Here is an 18,349-nt window from a genome sequence, read left to right as displayed (position 1 = left end):
ATTGGGAGGATGGCCCCTTCAGCTGCAGCATCTTGTTTTAGAGGGGGGGGGGGGGGGTACTATACACATAACTACAACATGACATACAGTGCAAGTACAAACACACATAGGTGCAACATAACATACGGTACAAATCCACAAGACATACGCATAAAGTTAGCTTAAGCGAAAACAGTACCTGTATCAAAGTTAGAAATAAACATATGTGCAAGCAGTTTTAAAAGCATGAACAGATTGTTTGGAGATGTGAATACAGGGAAGTCCTGAAGCGGCCTAGAGAGGTAGTTGATCTGAGCGAGATCGGAGGATTGTTCCAGTCAGATGGAGCTTTGTAGTGCGTCATATTATTTTGGGAACAGTAAGGTAGGGGTGTTCTGTATGTCTAAGTGGATATGGGGATGTGAATGGTTTCAGAGACTGGGAACAGTAAGGTAGGGGTGTTTTGTGTGTCTAAGTGGGTATGGGGATGTGAATGGTTTCAGAGACTGGGAACAGTAAGGTAGGGGTGTTCTGTGTGTCTAAGTGAGTATGGGGATGTGAATGGTTTCAGAGACTGGGAACAATAAGGTAGGGGTGCTCTGTGTGTCTAAGTGGGTATGGGGATGTGAATGGTTTCAGAGACTGGGAACAGTAAGGTAGGGGTGTTCTGTGTGTCTAAGTGAGTATGGGGATGTGAATGGTTTCAGAGACTGTTTCAGGTATGAAGGACAGTTGAAGTGGACGCATTTAAAAGTTAGGGCCAACGATGTAATTGCGTTCCCGTCGTTGAACATTGGCGCATGATGAATCTTAGGCTTCATAAACAAAAGATGCACAGGGCAGATGTGACGAATACCTTACATCATTTAATCACTTATAAGAAAAGAAAAAAGATTAATGTGAATTAATGTACACGCTCAAAATGCGTTTTGAGCTTGTATTATTTTCTTCTATTTAATGTTAAAATGTTTAACGTACAGTATATGGACCTTTTTCAACATGGAAATGATCACGACGATTATTACGATTATGCAAAGGATTATTGCGATTGTCTCAGACAGGCCTTGTTACGGTGCTATATGATGACATTCACATTATTCCGACATGGCTTTTATTCAAAGCAAAACCTTTGCTTTTGTTATTCAAATCAGCGATGTGAAAAGTGGCATAGTCCGTGATCGTCTAGTCAAGGCCATGCTTTGAGGCTTTGAGGCTTCTTGTGTCATACTCTCCACTGTCTCAAGGTTCAATGCTGAATCTACTTTTGAAAGATTCGTACATAACAGCCTTGCCTGTCTAGCCACGACAAGAATCTGAACACATTTTCTTAGCATAAATCTGACCAGGCTGCAGGCACATTTTCGTGACGGTTTGTTGAACTTACACCAAAACAAACAAAGTAATCAAAACACAGGAATGGTGCATGGACAAGATTTGGGATTTTTGAACCAGACATGATGTAATATGGTGAATATGCACCTATTACATACTTACACATACTATGCACATGCAAAAGCATGCACGCTAATGAAAAAACAAAAAAGGACAGAAAAAAGAAAGGAAAAACGGACATTCTGTACAAAAGCCTCACTGAACACAAACACTGTACACTACAGTATATCCCCTGGCTTGAATAAAGAGATATCTGACCCATTTAAACACGTACGTAAAGGAGTGCAGGATCCCTGCTCAGTCAGTGCTCAGTAGGAGGCTATACTGTATGCCCTAGCCGTGGGGGAGGAACTTCAAACCTAGAGGAACGGTTCTTTTTCCCAAGACGCTATAAGAAGCACACTGATAAAGTAGGAAGAAGTGGGGGCAGCGTACAGCTTGGAGTCCGAGATTCAAGGACACAATGAGATATTTTAGATTAAACCCAGCCGGACACTTCGACTCGGGGTTTCTTTAAAAGTAATACGCCAGATGACAAATTGTGTTTCCTGACTCAGATGTTCCTGTTTTCATAGATGTGTCAGAAGTACTTTTGTTTTGTGCACACCAAACTCATTAGTGGTAATTTAACTCAAGAGTGTAAAAATAATCGACCCTCTCATAGTTAAACTAACACTCAGGGCTGTACTGTGTGGTGTCAGAAGTAAGTACTATATTAGGGGCATATTGATCAGAGCTACATGGCTCGGTGGTTTTCCATTCTTGGCCTTCTGCAGGCTGATATAAAAAAAGAAATAAAACACATTGGTGAACGACCAAAGTGAAATATCACTTTAAGTTCAGTCGCAAAGTAGGGGGTGGTAGACCAGTTCAGAAGGTATTGATCAAAGTCCATTTCCAGTATCCCACTCTGTGTGGACGCACTGCTGATGGGGCAAGAGTTCATTCAAAGAGAGCTAGATTGTGTCAGGCTATTTTAGAGCTTCATCTATCATGGCCTCTTGAGTGCATCTTCGCAGGTGGGGTTTTTCCTGGGAAGGCATTCTTGAGGATGGCACCACGCTATGAATAATGAGAACAGGAAATGCTTGGCAAAGTGTCCCGCACTGTAATGCGGCGTATAATCTGATGTCAGCTGGATATAATGTGATATTGGTTGAAGATGCATCGGCATGAAAAAGAAACGAGGCATGCCAGATGTTTCTAATTTGAGGTTTGTCTGGTTGTTCATAAGGCATAATTGAAATGTGTCCAAACATAATGTAGCAGACGCTCTTAATCCAGCGCGATTTACAGTAAGGAAGAACATCAATACATTAATACATAGAAATAGTCATCTAGGACTAGGATCATAAGTAAACTAAGAACCTAATCTGTCTAACAGTAGAATATCTGCACAGTGAAACTGTAAGTATACGCCATTGAATGATATGTCTACATACGTAATATGTATAATATATCTAAATTACATATTTTAGCCTTTGCATATGCCTGCAAGGTCGAGACTAGGGCAAGTGCTACGGGCTAAAATGGAGTCTGAAGAGGTGAGTTTTCAGACTATGGCGGAAGATTGGGGGAGAGAGTTTGCAGTTCTAATTGCAATGGGGAGTTCATTCCATAGTTTGGGAGCCAGAAGGGACATGTAGTCCCAGACTCTTCAATTCACTGTGGGGTGAACTTGGTGGTCTTCAGGGTAAAACATCCGGCTGCAGCCGTGGCAGGGGGTGCCATCTGGCGAGGGTCAAGTCTGGCAGCCAATGTGCCAATTAATTATTCCGACACCGCCAGTGTTTTTAGTATTTTTACCTTATTTTGCCGGACGATCATCTTTTCTTTCACCCGGAAAATACATTTTGTACTCGGTTCGTTAGTTATGGGCCGTTGAATATAGCTTATTTCGACCAGAAAACGCAATCTGGGAAAAGAATCAGAGATAAATGTATTCTTTCTAAATCTGATATCGTATCATGGATGTGGATGCCATGCGAAATTTTCACTTCCGATTAATTTCCGGTTGTATCCGTCTCCTAGCAGCCTAGTATCATTCATACGTTGGTGAAGAGAGCCATCTATGGTAAACCACTGAAAAGACCACAGGATGTGATCGTGATGTGAGTGTAGCAGAGTGGCTCACAACTTCAGCCTGATGATCTAAAAAAATCAATATCTTCCCTGAGATAGAGGGAATTCCCTTTGGCTTAGTGGTTAAGATGTTGGTTTTCCATGCATGCAGGAGACCCGGGTTCGAATCCCGGGCGTTACACACACGCGTTGGATTTTATGGGACGTGGATATGACGTGCTTGGCAGTCAACGTTAAGACATAAATAATAAACACTGACCTGTCCCTCTCTGAGCTGAGGAAGCAGACTAGATGGCACGCCCACAGCAGGGGTCCAGCGTAGGTGCTGAGCGCCGTTAAGAAGATGGCGGGTGCTTCCACGTAACTTTCCAGTCCAACAAAGCCAACGGAAATGTCAACAGTGGCAATGTTGTTGGAGTTCCCCTGCAGGTACAGAAATGCACATTAATAATAATAAGAGAACGAAAATACATCGCATGGATCTGCACCCGGGACGTATCCTCAGTGATGTATCCCAAGGTCATCAGGGTTTCGGGTCTCGCGAACATCATACCCCTCGCTCAGGTGATCAAGTCCCGACTTACGTCCCAGTAGCTATACCCTCGATCAGACCCACTAGGGAAAGACCAGGGCCACACAATCCGTTGGAACCACTCCGGAACTATTATGACTGAGAGGTACAATTCTGGCATGTGGAGGGACTAGGCTCTGTGGGTTGCCTCCTGTCCGGGCCCCTCCTACGTCTCACCAGGTCCACTCCTGCTCTCACTAGGAGTACAGCGAGGACCTGTGCGTTGCACCAGACTCCCAGCAGGCCAGCACCAGATAATAATAATAATACAAAAAAACTCTTTAATGTGAATAGAGAAAATGGTTTCAAAACCTTATCACCTATAATGCCAGGTAGGATGAGTTTTTTTTTATTTCCTTCCTCGTTGATTTGTGTGTGTGTGTGTGTGTGTGTGTGTGTGTGTGTGTGTGTGTGTGCCTGGATTGTCTGTTTTATCCCAAGATTGGCATTTGAAATGTTCAGAGTTGGGACATTTTGAGCTGTTCTTTCCCTTTAAGATCATTACTCAGAGGTTGTGCCAACTTCGCACTGGCCCAGTTGTTTAGTCTTTGGATCCCCAGTACAGACAAGGGCAGTGGTAATAGGCACCGCTCTGCTAAGAGCCTCCGCGCTGACGTGATGAGAGCCGCTGCCACTGAACCTCCTGTTATGTGTAAGAAGAGTACCCACAGCGGTCAAGTACTGTATGCACTAATGCTATTGTTTTAACAGATTCTGGGCGGGAACCCCTTTGTGTTATACTTTAGCTATTGAAAAATAGCAGATCTACAAGGTCGTAGCACGGCACCGAGTATATATAAGATTTGTGCCACATTTACACAATTAAAAAAAAATAGCAGACGCTATGAGCTTGTAGATCTGCTATTTTTCAATAGCTAAAGTATAACATAATGCTTAGTTAAAACACCAAAAAGGGTTCCCGTCTAGAATGGGTTAAACTCAAATCTTTGCTTCTGGGGGGGTCCCTGGAACAACATTTTCAAATGGGGGTCAGCGGCAAATTTCATTACATTTTTGGGGTCCTTGACATGAAAGTTTGAAAACCACTGACATACAGTACTGTAGAAACATAGATTTTTCAGAAAACCTAGGATTTAGAAGCCTTTAAAAAAAAAAAAATCGGCCTCAGATCTAAATGGGTTAAATACAGAATTACATGTGTGGTTTATTTTCTTCTAGAACACATTTTCAGCCACAGTAGGTATATAAAACAGCCAAATATCACTGCAATATGCTGTAGAACAGGTTTTGAGGTTTCCTTCTCCTTCAGAAATCCCAATATATATTTTTAATGCATTTGGTATAATTGGAATAAGTTATTTTAATTTATTTTAGTTTATTTTATTTGTTAATTATTATTATTAATAAGGGCACTACAAGATAAAGTTTATTTCACTAAAACTGGTATTCTTTTTAATCAAAGATGAAAAAATAAACTAACAATGTCCTTATAATTGGTATGCATCATCTTCAAATTGGTCAGACTCTCACATAATGATACAGTAATGATAGTAAAACGTTGTCAGTCCTCCATTGTGCTGTTAATTGAGCTTGAAGTGAAATGTTTTAGTTTTGCTGGCAAACAGACTTCAATTGGGGTTCAGAATGAGCATTCTGCCAATAACAGTATTCATGTTTCCCGTCTCAAGGCTTTAACATCAATAGTTGGGAAAACAAACCCTAGGCTCTTGCATTGAAAAAGTATTGCCCGAGTCTGCTTTGCCGTATGCGTCAGAAAAGTAGCTTTTAGACTAGGTTTGGTGGGGACTATTGTCCCCCCATAGTGCCTATTACGGTTGGGTGACAGCTCCTATAAAGGGTACTGCAAAACAAGACATATACTTTTGGACAGTCTGTCCCTCAACCAGCGAGCCACAGGAATTCTGTTCAGGACATAAATTGTATAAAAAATGGTATACAATACTGGACTAATCTGCTACGAATGCAACAAATACCAATGGTCAACCACACAAACATATACGCAGTTATCATTTAGATTTTATACGGTATACAATGTATATATATATTCCTACGTGTCTTATATTGTTCTTTGTTTTGCACTGTACTGCATGTACGATCCATTTGTCCTTGATGTGTGCCAGTATGTACAGTAAAACTATAAGAAGCTGTCAGTAAGTTTGTGTGCTCATGTCAACATGAAGCGATTCGGTGCCCAACTTCAAACATTCACCATGGCTATTCTGTGTGGCACTGATGTGGGTATTTCAGATCAGTGACATTAAATCAAATTTATGTCACTTCAGGGATGCCGTGGATTACAGCTTTGTTGAGAATGCCATCATTCAGATGTCTATAATTTCATGCCTGGGTGCCTGGAGTGGCAATTATTCGATGGTGGCCTATTCCCAAACCTGTCATAGTATTAATGACTCAAGAGTGAAGATGGTCATTAAATTGTTTGTGATGTGGATGCCAGCTTGAGCGTTGACAACACGCATTAGCAAACCAAATACGGTTGTCCTCGCTGGAGGTGAAGTCTAAGGCCAGTTATCATTCCTGCCAGTGAAGTGTTCTTCATCTCTTTCTCTTAAGCCTTAAGACCTGAGGACCTGATTCTACAAAATGTCTTCTGAAAACCCATGTTTCTATGTCAGTGGTTCTCAAACTATTTCATGTCATGGAGCCCAAAAAATATATGTATTTGGCCGCCGACCCCCATCTGAAAATATGTTGTTCCAGGGACCACCCGAAGCAAAGGTTTGAGTTGATAACGCTTGCTGTGAAAGAATATATTCGAAGATGTGCACACATTTTCACGATTTCTCAACAGCTAAAGTTTAAAATAAAGGTGTGCTAAGGTGACACAGATGCGTACTCTGTCTTAATGGGTTAATTGAGACCCTTACTTGAATGTTCGGAGGATGGTTGACAGGTGAGAAACAGGTCACACTGCCACGATTGAATCATTACAACACTTGAAGAATTAATGCCACTTTAATTTTTTCTTCATAAATCTCAGAAGATGAAAAAATTGGGACACTTTCTGTTTTGTCTGGAGGTTCACGTTAACAGTATAGTTTGTCACGTTAACAGTATAGGTAGGTACCCTCACAAAAACATGCAGTGATCCTGGACTCTATACTGCCTCTACCAGAGAAGTGGCTGAGGGATGTAGACAAACGCAAGTGGATATGTTGAAAACGGACATCTCAGGGGTCATTGCCATGCTGGCTTGCATTGGACATTTGTGTCTAAATTATGTATTTGCCATGGACATACACGTGCAGACAATAATGTTACCAGAAACACACAAAGAGCTAGCCCTAAATGTACAGTATACCAGAGCAGTGGTTCTCAAAGCGGGTCGAGAATATGGTTGAATATGGTCCAAGTCAACCATTACAGGTCTACAACTGTGCTACTGCAATGGTTCCCAAATTCTTTCATGTCAAGGACCCTCAAATCTACACTAATTAGCCCACGGACCCCCATTTGAAGAGATATGCCAGGGACCCCCAAGATTTTTAAGGCTCTAGCAGTGATTCTCAACCTGTTTAATTTCAAGGACCCCCAGTTTGACGTGCATTAGTCTACGGACCCCCATTTAATGGCATTTCTATCTCTGAGACCCCAATTTATATTGTAAAATCAATCTTAATTTAAGAGAGTGTACAAATTGAACCAAATGGAACCTACTTTAAGAACCAGTGTGCTAGTGAACTCAAAACGCCTGCGGCCTCCGAGGCTAGTGAACTCCTAATGTCCCATATCATACTGTAGTGTAATTAAGCGAAGAAAGAAAACCTAGAGACCTGACATTCCGCAATTGGGTCTTGCGATCACAAAGAGAACATTGTAATGACTTAACTGATCGATTGATTTCTCAATGAGAAATACATCTACGAGTTTAAATCTTAGGATATTATTTATCCTGAGTTCTCTCTTTCTCCGATTGGACAAAATTGGTATCCTGACTTAGTACTTAAAATGTATGTTGCTGGAGAGATGGCCGGGGAGCCCCCTGCTACTGAATTAAAAACTCTATAGCAATGATGGCGATCGCCTATCGGAAAATACTGTAGAGCTATTTAACACCTAATTTAACAAATAAATATCACTTGCATCATTTTATACTGAGGATCTAGGAATGGTATGCTTTCCTACTGGTGTACTTGCTTTAAGTAATACTATTACTGGATAACAATAGCACCAGAAAAATGCCCAATATGTAAGTATACAGTACATTGTACACTCACTGTACATGTTTGCAGAAACTTCACACACGTCACTGCATTGTGTATCACAATGTACTGGATAATATTGGATGTACTGCATACAGCCAAAAAAAATCCCAAGACTGAAAATGATTTTTTGCAAATCAGCACTGATCTTATCAAATGACCCCTAGGAAATGTTCACGGACTGAGAACTTTAAGCCCTGTGCATATCAAACAAAAACAGCAATACAGATTGTAGCAAATCAAACAAGCATCGTCCCAACACACAGTTATCACAAGCATCGCCCACTCAGAATTATAATATACCTCCCCAGCTCACAGGAGAATCTATAGCTGGAAGCTCTAATTGTTAATAATGAATGAAGGAAACAATCCTTTACATACAGTATTACCCATTTCACACCAATAGCCCATACTCCTCTAATGTTTGTCCTGCTAGATTTGTGTTTTCCAATTTCTTTCCTTTTTGTCCTTTTGGCTTCCTTTTAGCTGACTTTTTTTTATCAGGCCACACACTGTGCAAAGTGAGCCGGCACTCAGTGGGTTCACCCCACTTTACCTCAAACTGAATTAAACAGAACGTCTGGCCTGGTACACTCCACTGAATTAAGTCCTATTACAAGTTCATTTTTAGACCATGAATATGTGCCCTTTATTTGGTTTTGGCATATTATGCTGCATTAAGACAGCAGTCATCAAACTGATTGTTCTTACTCAGAATTCATTAGTCATTTCACAAAATAACTGCTTCATAACACAATCAAATTCTAGTGATGGTGATGCAATACAATGACTTATTGATCCATATGGAAGGCCACTTTGCATGGGCAGGATCTCTGTGCCCATTTCCTTGGAGTGTTGGAACTCCAGTGGAATGTTTACTATACAACTACTATAGTGTTTTGTTACAGAGCTAATAACACTTTACGCATAAAAGCCAGAAGAAATTAAATCATGTTCAACATACATAAACATATGCATCATTTTGGGCATGTCATTACAGGTTAAAGAATGTTCTTGAACATTGTTGTGGCATTGCGAGGAGTTGTGGGCTTGTACAGTATATATGGCTATTTCCCCATTCATTTAGAAAATGTCTTACCTGGAAGAAGAAGAAAGCCTGACCAAACCAATAGTGCATGATGGTGATCTGGGCAGCGTCATAGTGCAGTTTCTTCCAGATGAACTGAGCCATAAGTGACTGAATCAACAGACAGCCGCACAAAACTGGCAGATTGTGAGCCCGGAACAACAGGGACACCAACAGAACCAGGCCGCTGTAAATCTCCCACAAGCCCCTGCTCTTCAGTCGAGCGTCCACTGCGAGGATTTGGGAACGCAACAGGTCCTTCGTGCCGGTGAAGAGGATTCCCAGCACAAAGATGTAAACAAAGCGTGCCTCCACTGTTCCCCTACAAAATAAAGATAAATAAAAAAGAGATGAGGACGGTTGTCATTCTTTCTAAAGCTATGCACTATGACAAGCAACAGGGCATAGCAGTGGTGGTCATTTTGTGGTGCCGCAGATAGAAAACCCATCATAATTTTCCCCGCTGAAACGCTGTCTGTCGCTCTAATTAAATAGTCTCATGTCGCGCACCTGCGTCTAGTTTCTCCCAGCGGATCCTGCCAGGAGCTGCCTACGCCATAGAAAGCATAGGTGGGTTCCAGTCTACCAGGAGCTTGGATGGCTTGGTTCCAGGCTTTATATAATGACATTATAATAAAATCATTTTAGGAAATCTCTATAGGAAAATCAATAGGTTTTCTACTGCTACTGCTATAAAAACAAACAATATATATATATATATATATATATATAGAGGACAGGTCACAACATTTCAATGATATTTAATACAGTACGGGACCTTTGAGAAAGAAATAATGAATGTGCCCCAAAACTTTCATCAGTAGAACTGAAACTAATGGTATATTTTCCAGATGAAAAGATGGAATGATTATATTACCGACAGCAGATGGGGAAGGTGAAGTTAAAGCTGCAACCCATAAGTTTTATGTCCTCTCCTGAAGGACAGAGGTAAGTGCAAATGTAACACCCACTCAGTCAAGCGAATCCCTGCCGAATCCATTAAGACCTGAGGCCAATTCTACAAATGCCTTCTAAATTGGTGGTTCTCAAACCCAAGGACCCCCATCTGAAATTGTTTTGTGCCAGAGACCACCAGAAGAGAAGATTTGTGTAAACATATTCCTGGTTTTAACGGGTTAACCACTAGACTACCAGGGGAGACAGGATTGTGAACTTCAGACAGGGCAACCTGTCAGACAGTAGGTGTCCTACTACCCAGCAGGGTTTCAAATCCAATTGTAGGGAGAACACTGCTACAACTTATATTAAATTAACATATACTGGTTAAAATCACAGTTCACTCAGTAAAATAAACTCAGGATTGCAGCTTTAAACATGTCCCGCCCTCAATCACTGACGGTAGAAATATAAAATTAGCATGTCTTTACAATCCAATGCATGTCTTCTACCACACCACCCCCCCCATCATATATCACTACCTCAGAGACAGAGTTCCCTGCTCGTTTGATAAATGGCACATTGTTAATATTAATCATACATGCACCACAGGCAGAAAAACGGCGAGTCATTATGTGTAATTTCATTTATCATTCAAATTCCGGATACGACAGAATGACATACCCGGTTCTTCAATCCCTGATAAGCTTACAAATCTGTTATTGTATGCCGCTATGCAGCATGGTAAATTAGCATGAATATTTTAGTGCGGTGTCACTTGAGTGGCTACAGTATGAATCTTTGCCTTGCTATGCCTTGAAGTCTACTACTTTCTACTTCATCAAGCATAATAGTGCAAGAAGAGGACGAAGGTGGGAGGGAGCGAAGCTGTGTGTGTGTGTGTGTGTGTGTGTGTGTGTGTGTGTGGGGGGGGGGGGGGGGGCCCTGTTTCACACTGGTTCTTATCAGTTCGTTCACATATCTGATTGTTCGGGGAATTTCACTAGTGTTGAAATCCAAGTATTTTTTAATATCTAATTATTTATGGTTATGGTTGACTCAACCATAACCAATGCAGCTATGCCCAATTATGGAGTGTGTTGTCTAACCTAAATGGGATGTCATGACATCAGCTCCATATAATATATGGAGCTGATGTCATGACATCCCATGTGCGCATATATTATATATTATATGCACACAAAAGGGTCCATTTCTTGGATTTCTTGGGCTTATACTGAGGACATCAGCGATTGGCATAACAGGGACAAGGACTGACACATGCAAACATATCCAGACAGTATATATTTGGAAATATTGGTCGGAGTGGCGGTGCAACGCAGCGTAGCCTTACTCGCCCGGAATCCCCCTTTTCATCTATCAGTAATTGATATGCACAAAATGTAGCAGATTAAATCTTAGAAGGGAAAGTGCTCTTCATTATGAAGGCAATTACATTAAAGCCTGCATTTAATTTTAGGCATTTAGCAGATGCTTTCTTATCCGGAGAAACTTTCATTAAAAGGGATATATTTCACTGACCCAATGACCCAGATCGTCTACTCAGGCTTTTGTGAACACTTTTTGTTGAACACTTTGACCCCCATTCACGAGTTACAAGTTAATTGATAAAGACCTCTTTCCCTCCCAACAACGGGTTACCCGAGTCCTGAGTTGTGTTAAATTCGTTTTATTCGCCGTTTTTGGATCGCGACGTGACCGGAAAAATCACACCCGTGTGAACTGAGTGGTGCACCCCCCCCCCCAAATAAAAACCTCATACAAACTAAAGAGTAGTCATGTTCAGATATTAAGTATACAGCCACCACTACCAATCAATAGCATTCAAAACAATACAAACATTACAATTTTGAGGTACTTTTACTTACTTACTTACAGTAAGTAGTATTTACAGTATATAGTATTTCCAATTTGAGTACTTTTACTTTACTACATTTCAGAGGCAAATATTGTACTTTTACTCCACTACAGTTATTTGAAAACTTTAGTCACTACTTACTAAAACATCTGGGTTTCCAAGGCTACTACTTACTTTGTAGATTTGGATTATTATTACAAAATATACATTAACCACTTCAGCCCTATATACATTTCGACCATTTGAAAATAGAAGATTTCCGCATTGTGAGCTTGTAGATCTGCAATTTTCAAAAGATTGTTTGAAATTTGAAATGGGACACTCTGTATAATGACATTTTGATGCTAATACCTAAAACACATTTTGAATTCCGGACATTTACTTCTAACAGATGAATACTTTTGAGTACCACTACCACTACCACTGGCTTTGCACATCTGTGGTGATCCAAATAAGTACAAACCAGGCATAACTTTCCGACTGCATGGACAACGGCATGGACTCTAGGGAGAAACGTCCTTTGTTCTGCTATACAGGTCTCGTCTAGAGTGTAGGAGTGTAGCTGAGCCAAGAAGGAGCTGAGTAAGGCCAGGTGGTATCGGCCATGTATTATTAAGCTCAGTGTTTTATGGAAACCCGTTACTACAGAAGGACAGAGAGCCGTAATAGACAGTTTTTTATTATTCACAATTCCCCTAACAATAAGGCATGTATTATAGTCATAACTATTTTATGCAAAGCAAGGGAAGGGGAGGCCAAAAAGCTTTGGCATGATTTGAATTTATGATAAGCAGCACAGCTGCAATACAGGTCTGAGCTGGCCGCTCTGGTTAGAGGGCACTGGGCATCACTGATTACGTACGTGTGTGTTTAACGAAACCAGCATAGAGACCCTGTTAAAGTCTGTGTGGAAAGTCTATTTGGACCTGTCTTTGGGGCTGAGGTGCATGGGCGAAAGAGGTTATGAGGTTCCAATGGCATAATAAACAGGCAGAATGCCTCCCAGACCACATACATTAGTTATGTTACAGGAACACAGAATATCATTCTGAAACAGCTTATCTCAAGTCCATCGTTTTTCACAAAAAAAGAGATCGGGGACACATTGATGCAAGCGTCCACTAAAAGCAAGATTTCCTACCACTTGGGGCAGTACAGGCCTTTTGTAATTTAAGGAATTGTTGAATGTAAATGATGGCAATTAAATCAGTCAAGAATTGATTTTAGGCCCGGACGGTTAGCCCAGCCATCTGGGCACCTAGGCTGCCAAGTTAGGCCAGCCGTCTGGGCACCTAGGCTGCCAAGTTAGCCCAGCCCTCTGGGCACCTTGGCTGCCAAGTTAGGCCAGCCGTCTGGGCACCTAGGCTGCCAAGCCAGCTGGACGGCGTGCCGCGGGTTCGACTCCCGAGCCCGACTGTCACTCCCCATCTCTCTCCCCCCCTTTCCTGTCTAATTACTGTACCCTATCAATAAAAAAAAGAATTGAGTTTAATTACACAACATATAAGGATATTTTGAGCAATTGTTGAAACTGTAAAAAGCTTCAGCTGACATCTTTCTGGTTAAATGTTAAAGCTTTACTTCTGTAATACATAATAAATGTATAATAATAATAATAATATAATTGACTTTATTATTTTAGGATAAATTAGGCCAAGGAATAAAACAGAAAACTACCTTTTGATTTCAAAAACCTTTTGGAAAAGCTAATCAGATTGATGAGACAGTATATTTTTATTAAGTAGTAATTAAGCTATATCACTGTTCTTTTTACAGATATGTGGCCAGAAACTGGGTACTTCTACATGTTTGAGGAGCGCTAGCCCCTCCCCCTCCTATATACTGTACAGATTTTCGTCCAGTCACGTCTCACATTTGCCATTAACAGTGAAAGGAGAATTTACGTCATTATGTGTCTGAAATATGACGTAAACACAAACATTAAATGCCATTGACAATGAAAGGAAAATGTACATGTAGATGAGCAAATCGGCTCAATCACATGAATTCAGTTGTCATCTTACATGTTCATGGTGAAAAGATTAGTTTTTTTTAAACATTGTATCATGGTTAAAAGATAACATACGTTGACACATTAACGTAGGCCTGACATCGACATGTCGTCAAAAATGTCTTCAAAATCCTGACAGTTTTCTGAAAGACCTCATGTTTCTGTATCAGTGTTCAATATTTCATGTCAAGGACCCCAAAAATTATATGTAATATGCCTCCGCCCCCCATCTGAAAATATGTTGTTCCGGGGACCTCCCCAGAAGCAAAGATTTGAGTTAAAATGTTCACTCTGTATTAATATATATTCAAAGATTTGAGCGCTATGAGCTTGTAGATCTGCTATTTTTCAATAGCTAAATTATAATATAATGCTTAAAACACCAAAAGGGGTTCCCGGCAAAAATGGGTTAATTCATGCAGATGTTATGTTATGTTAATTTTTTATTGGATGATGTACGGACGACAAGATCGAGCACGCCTCACTTCACACGGGTACACAGTATCCACACTTCACCAGTGAGTGACAAAGCATGACTAGACCGATCAATTTGCTCTTATTTGCTGCAGGTCACGATGCTAGCGGCAGCATTTGTAGACAGAAAATGGCAGCTTGTCAAAGCTGCTGTATAGAGGAGCTGACTGGGTTTCATGCGCATGTTACCTTGGAAACAAGCTCTGGTGCTCCACCAAGAATGCGTAAGCAAGAGAGCGAAGGCAGTTACCGGTTATCTTCTTGTCAACAAACTTGTTAATTTGTTTTAGTCATCATAGCATAGTTTTCGTCAGTGAAAAAAGGTAGTCGACTAACCTTTTTAGTAGACAAAATCAACACTGCCCTGAACATCTTTGGCGTAACACCTACATTAATCACCAGCATCAACCAAAAGGAATTCATCGCCAGGGGAAAAGGTTTCCTGAAGTGATGCGTGAGGAGAAAGGAGGCCTGCCCACTCGAGGCCTGCCTGCCCTGTCTTCTCAATGGAATTCATTCTTAATCTCTGAGACTGACACGATGCATAAAGAATGCATTCTATCAATATGGGAAGACATTAGATCATTCTCCGCTTAGTGGGCAGTACGTGTTGTGAGTTTGATGAAGTAAAAAAATGTCTGCTACAGTAAATGTTGCTCATCGGTCACAATGTCTATAACTATATACAAAAATACAATAAAAAAATTGCTGTCAAGATTAACACTGAGGTTTCAGCTGACAGTGATGAGTTTCACCGGGAGGGCATAATGTGTGCAGAGAATGTGCTATACTGTACATACTGTACACGGCATTGTGTCATCAGGGGAGTCAATATAGCTGGGGGGTGGGGCTTGGGGTAAAGCTCAGAGCTCTCCCAACGGGAATAAACAGTGGGGTGTTGGGTTTTCAAACGCAGCTGCTTTAAAATAATACTAATTTTAAAGTAGGCGTCATGGCTTGCCAGATCACCGGCCCAGATCCTTGTTGCCACTCGACAAGGAATGCTACTTTAGAAAATGAAACAAGCTAGAGTCCGATTGGAATGTTTTCCTTGACTCCTGGACATGATCCAACACAACCCAATGGCCTGATATATTCTATAGTCCTGGTAAGAGACACTTTTCTATAGATATGATCAATTAAACTTATCAAAATATATATTTTAAAAAGCCATTCATTCATCAATGATGAAGTGGTGTATTATTATGCAGACTTTATACACACAACACAAGCCAAACGTTGCCATGTTTTAAACTTCATTGCATGATATTAAATTGTGAACGGCACTTTGCCAAACGATAATGGCTCCCTGCTGAAACTGTCTCTAAACTACTTAGAATTCACTACAATGTGTTCTATAAACATTATTGATGTTGATTGATTATATAAACTGTTGGTTTTTGATATTACGGTAAGTGTAATTGATCATCTATTCTATAGTGTCAGTACCAGGCGATTAAAGAATGCGGTAACACAATGTTTTATAACATGGAGGGAGAGGGAGATCATGATGGAGAGGAAAACAGATATCCGATCTCGTGGTGTTTGCCTGTGCAACTTGATGCATGCAATAAAGTAGCAAGAGGTAATGATAATGTATAATCTCACTCTGATTATAAACCACTTGAACCCAAGATCCCCAGCATAAACCAAAAATCTACAAACTCACAACGTGTCACAGTGCACTTTGTATGTTAGCTCTTGATAGCCCTGGCCTGAAGTGTTTTTCGCACTTCTCCATTTACAGCCCTTACGGTTTAAAAATATAAAGTGATCACCCCAGGGCCATGGATGTTACAATTCTGCTTGGGCGGGTATAAGTACCCGTATCTTCGGCATTGTTCAATAAAAAGCTACGTTTAATCAGTCTTTTCGCCATATGCTTTCAACTATGCGCCCCTATCAGTTGGTGCATGGTAAGAAATTACCGCCTTGGATAAAGATGCTATATAAATGCACCCTTTACCATTTATAAATGCACCATTTTCAAATAAATGCAGTGGAGTAAAATGAAAATAATTGGAAATACAGTAAAGAACAAATATAAAGTACAATACTTAAGTAAATGCACTCAGTTACTTTCCACCACTGAGGAGGACCAACATGTAGGAGTAGGAATATATAACTCTATGGATTAGATAGCGACGGTGGCCCGCTGTCTCTGGCGAACTTGAGCCACGTGAGACACCACCGAGCGAGGTAAAGCGCACGAGTTGCCATGTCGAACGTTGCGAAGTTCGCTAAAAAAAAAAAAAAAATGCTTTTTACTCGAGTCGTGACCCACAAATGGGTCCCAACCCACTGTTTGGGGGGAAAAAGCATTTTAAATGTTCTGCATCATAAAACAGAAAGATTGACTTCTCCTTCTCAGGATGTTTATGATCATTTCACTCTGGATCAGAGTTTGAGTTTTAATGGGCAAAATGGTAGGTTTGACAAACCAAAACTGTCATTTTGTGTGTGCGCAAGTGTGCCTGTGATGGATGTGAGGTGACTTCCAACCAAGTACTGTATCTCATTAGTCTATTTAAAGTGTCCGCTCTTTCCTAACCCATTAGTCATGTTGGGAAAAAAAGCAACTGTACAGTCAGCTAGTACAAAGGCATGTGTGTGTGTGTGTGTGTGTGTGTGTGTGTGTGTGTGTGTGTGTGTGTGTGTGTGTGTGTGTGTGAAAGAGAGAGAGAGAGAGCGAGAAAGAAATGTGGACTGTTCTGGAGGAACACTCGGCCAGAAAAAAAGAAAGAAATAAAAACAGTGGACCATAATTCGACGTAGTGTCAGCTACTGTATCCTTGCTGCATATTAAATACTATAGAAGAGGGGGGGAAATGAGTGAAAGATAGAACACAAAACAGAAACCTTTCAGAATACATAAAAAATATAACTTTTTGTCTTTCATTTACTTCAGAAAGAAGATTACGCTGGATTAATTGAGTCTGATGTCTACATTAACACATTGAGTAGACGAAAGTGGTGGCGCTTGGGTGCCACGTGAAGCCATTCCACTATGACGCCCGTCCAGTTTTGGATGCCATCTTAGATGCAAAAGCAATAGCATCAATGCTAGCGAGCTAAAGTGAGGTCCATCCTTGTTCTAGAAAATGCCAATGTTCCAATCGCGATCACCGGATAATCAGAAATGACCTCCGAACATCGTCGATCTGTTCAAAACCACGGACCGTTCCTGAGAAAAGGCCGTGCCAAGTACTGGCTAAAACAGAAGCTAATGTGGTTGGTCGCACAGACGCAGTGCAGACGAGGCCCTAGCAACCGGAGCGCTTCCAAAAAACTTATATAGCAAGACAATCTTATAACAATATTAAACGCCTTAAGACAGCCTACTCGTCATGAGCGCCTCGCGTAATTCATTATTTAGGACGAGTACAACCATCGATATCACCAAATGTGTTAATGAATTCCACTGGATGATTAGTGTTCAAAAACACTGTCAAAAAGCTCATGAGATATTTCTCTCATTATTGCATAGATCCTCAATTTGAAATTCAAAGCATGTTCAACATACTTGTCAATTACCGTGCAAATAGAAGGCACACCTGCTTCCATCAGAGCATAATTGAGCCAATATGGCCTCTCTTCACTCAATATTCAGATGTGACACCTCAGATGGCGGACAAAAGCCTTCAGCAAATAATGTCACCCAATGTTTTACACCAGCAAACTTGTGATGTGACAATAAACATGAAATTGAATTTTAGATGTCTAATGGAACTTAACTCATCCCCTGCTAAGATCGACTCACGCCAAAGCTCCACTG

General features: G+C 40.8%; 1 protein-coding gene across 1 annotated transcript in view; it reads right to left on the bottom strand.

The window, feature by feature from the left end:
• The window catches only part of pigg (phosphatidylinositol glycan anchor biosynthesis class G (EMM blood group)), a 71,963-nt gene that overhangs the window by 3,252 nt on the left and 50,362 nt on the right, over positions 1-18,349 (bottom strand). Inside the window, 2 exon segments of the mRNA XM_080774494.1 lie at positions 3,713-3,876; positions 9,326-9,635. Coding sequence (XP_080630620.1) covers positions 3,713-3,876; positions 9,326-9,635 — 474 coding nt within the window.

The sequence above is a fragment of the Protomyctophum bolini genome, assembly GCF_963924005.1.
Source record: "Protomyctophum bolini genome assembly, chromosome: 10".
NCBI classification, from domain to species: Eukaryota; Metazoa; Chordata; class Actinopteri; order Myctophiformes; family Myctophidae; genus Protomyctophum; species Protomyctophum bolini.
Note: the sequence above shows the minus strand (reverse complement) of the source record. Positions and strands in the feature narration are given on the sequence as shown.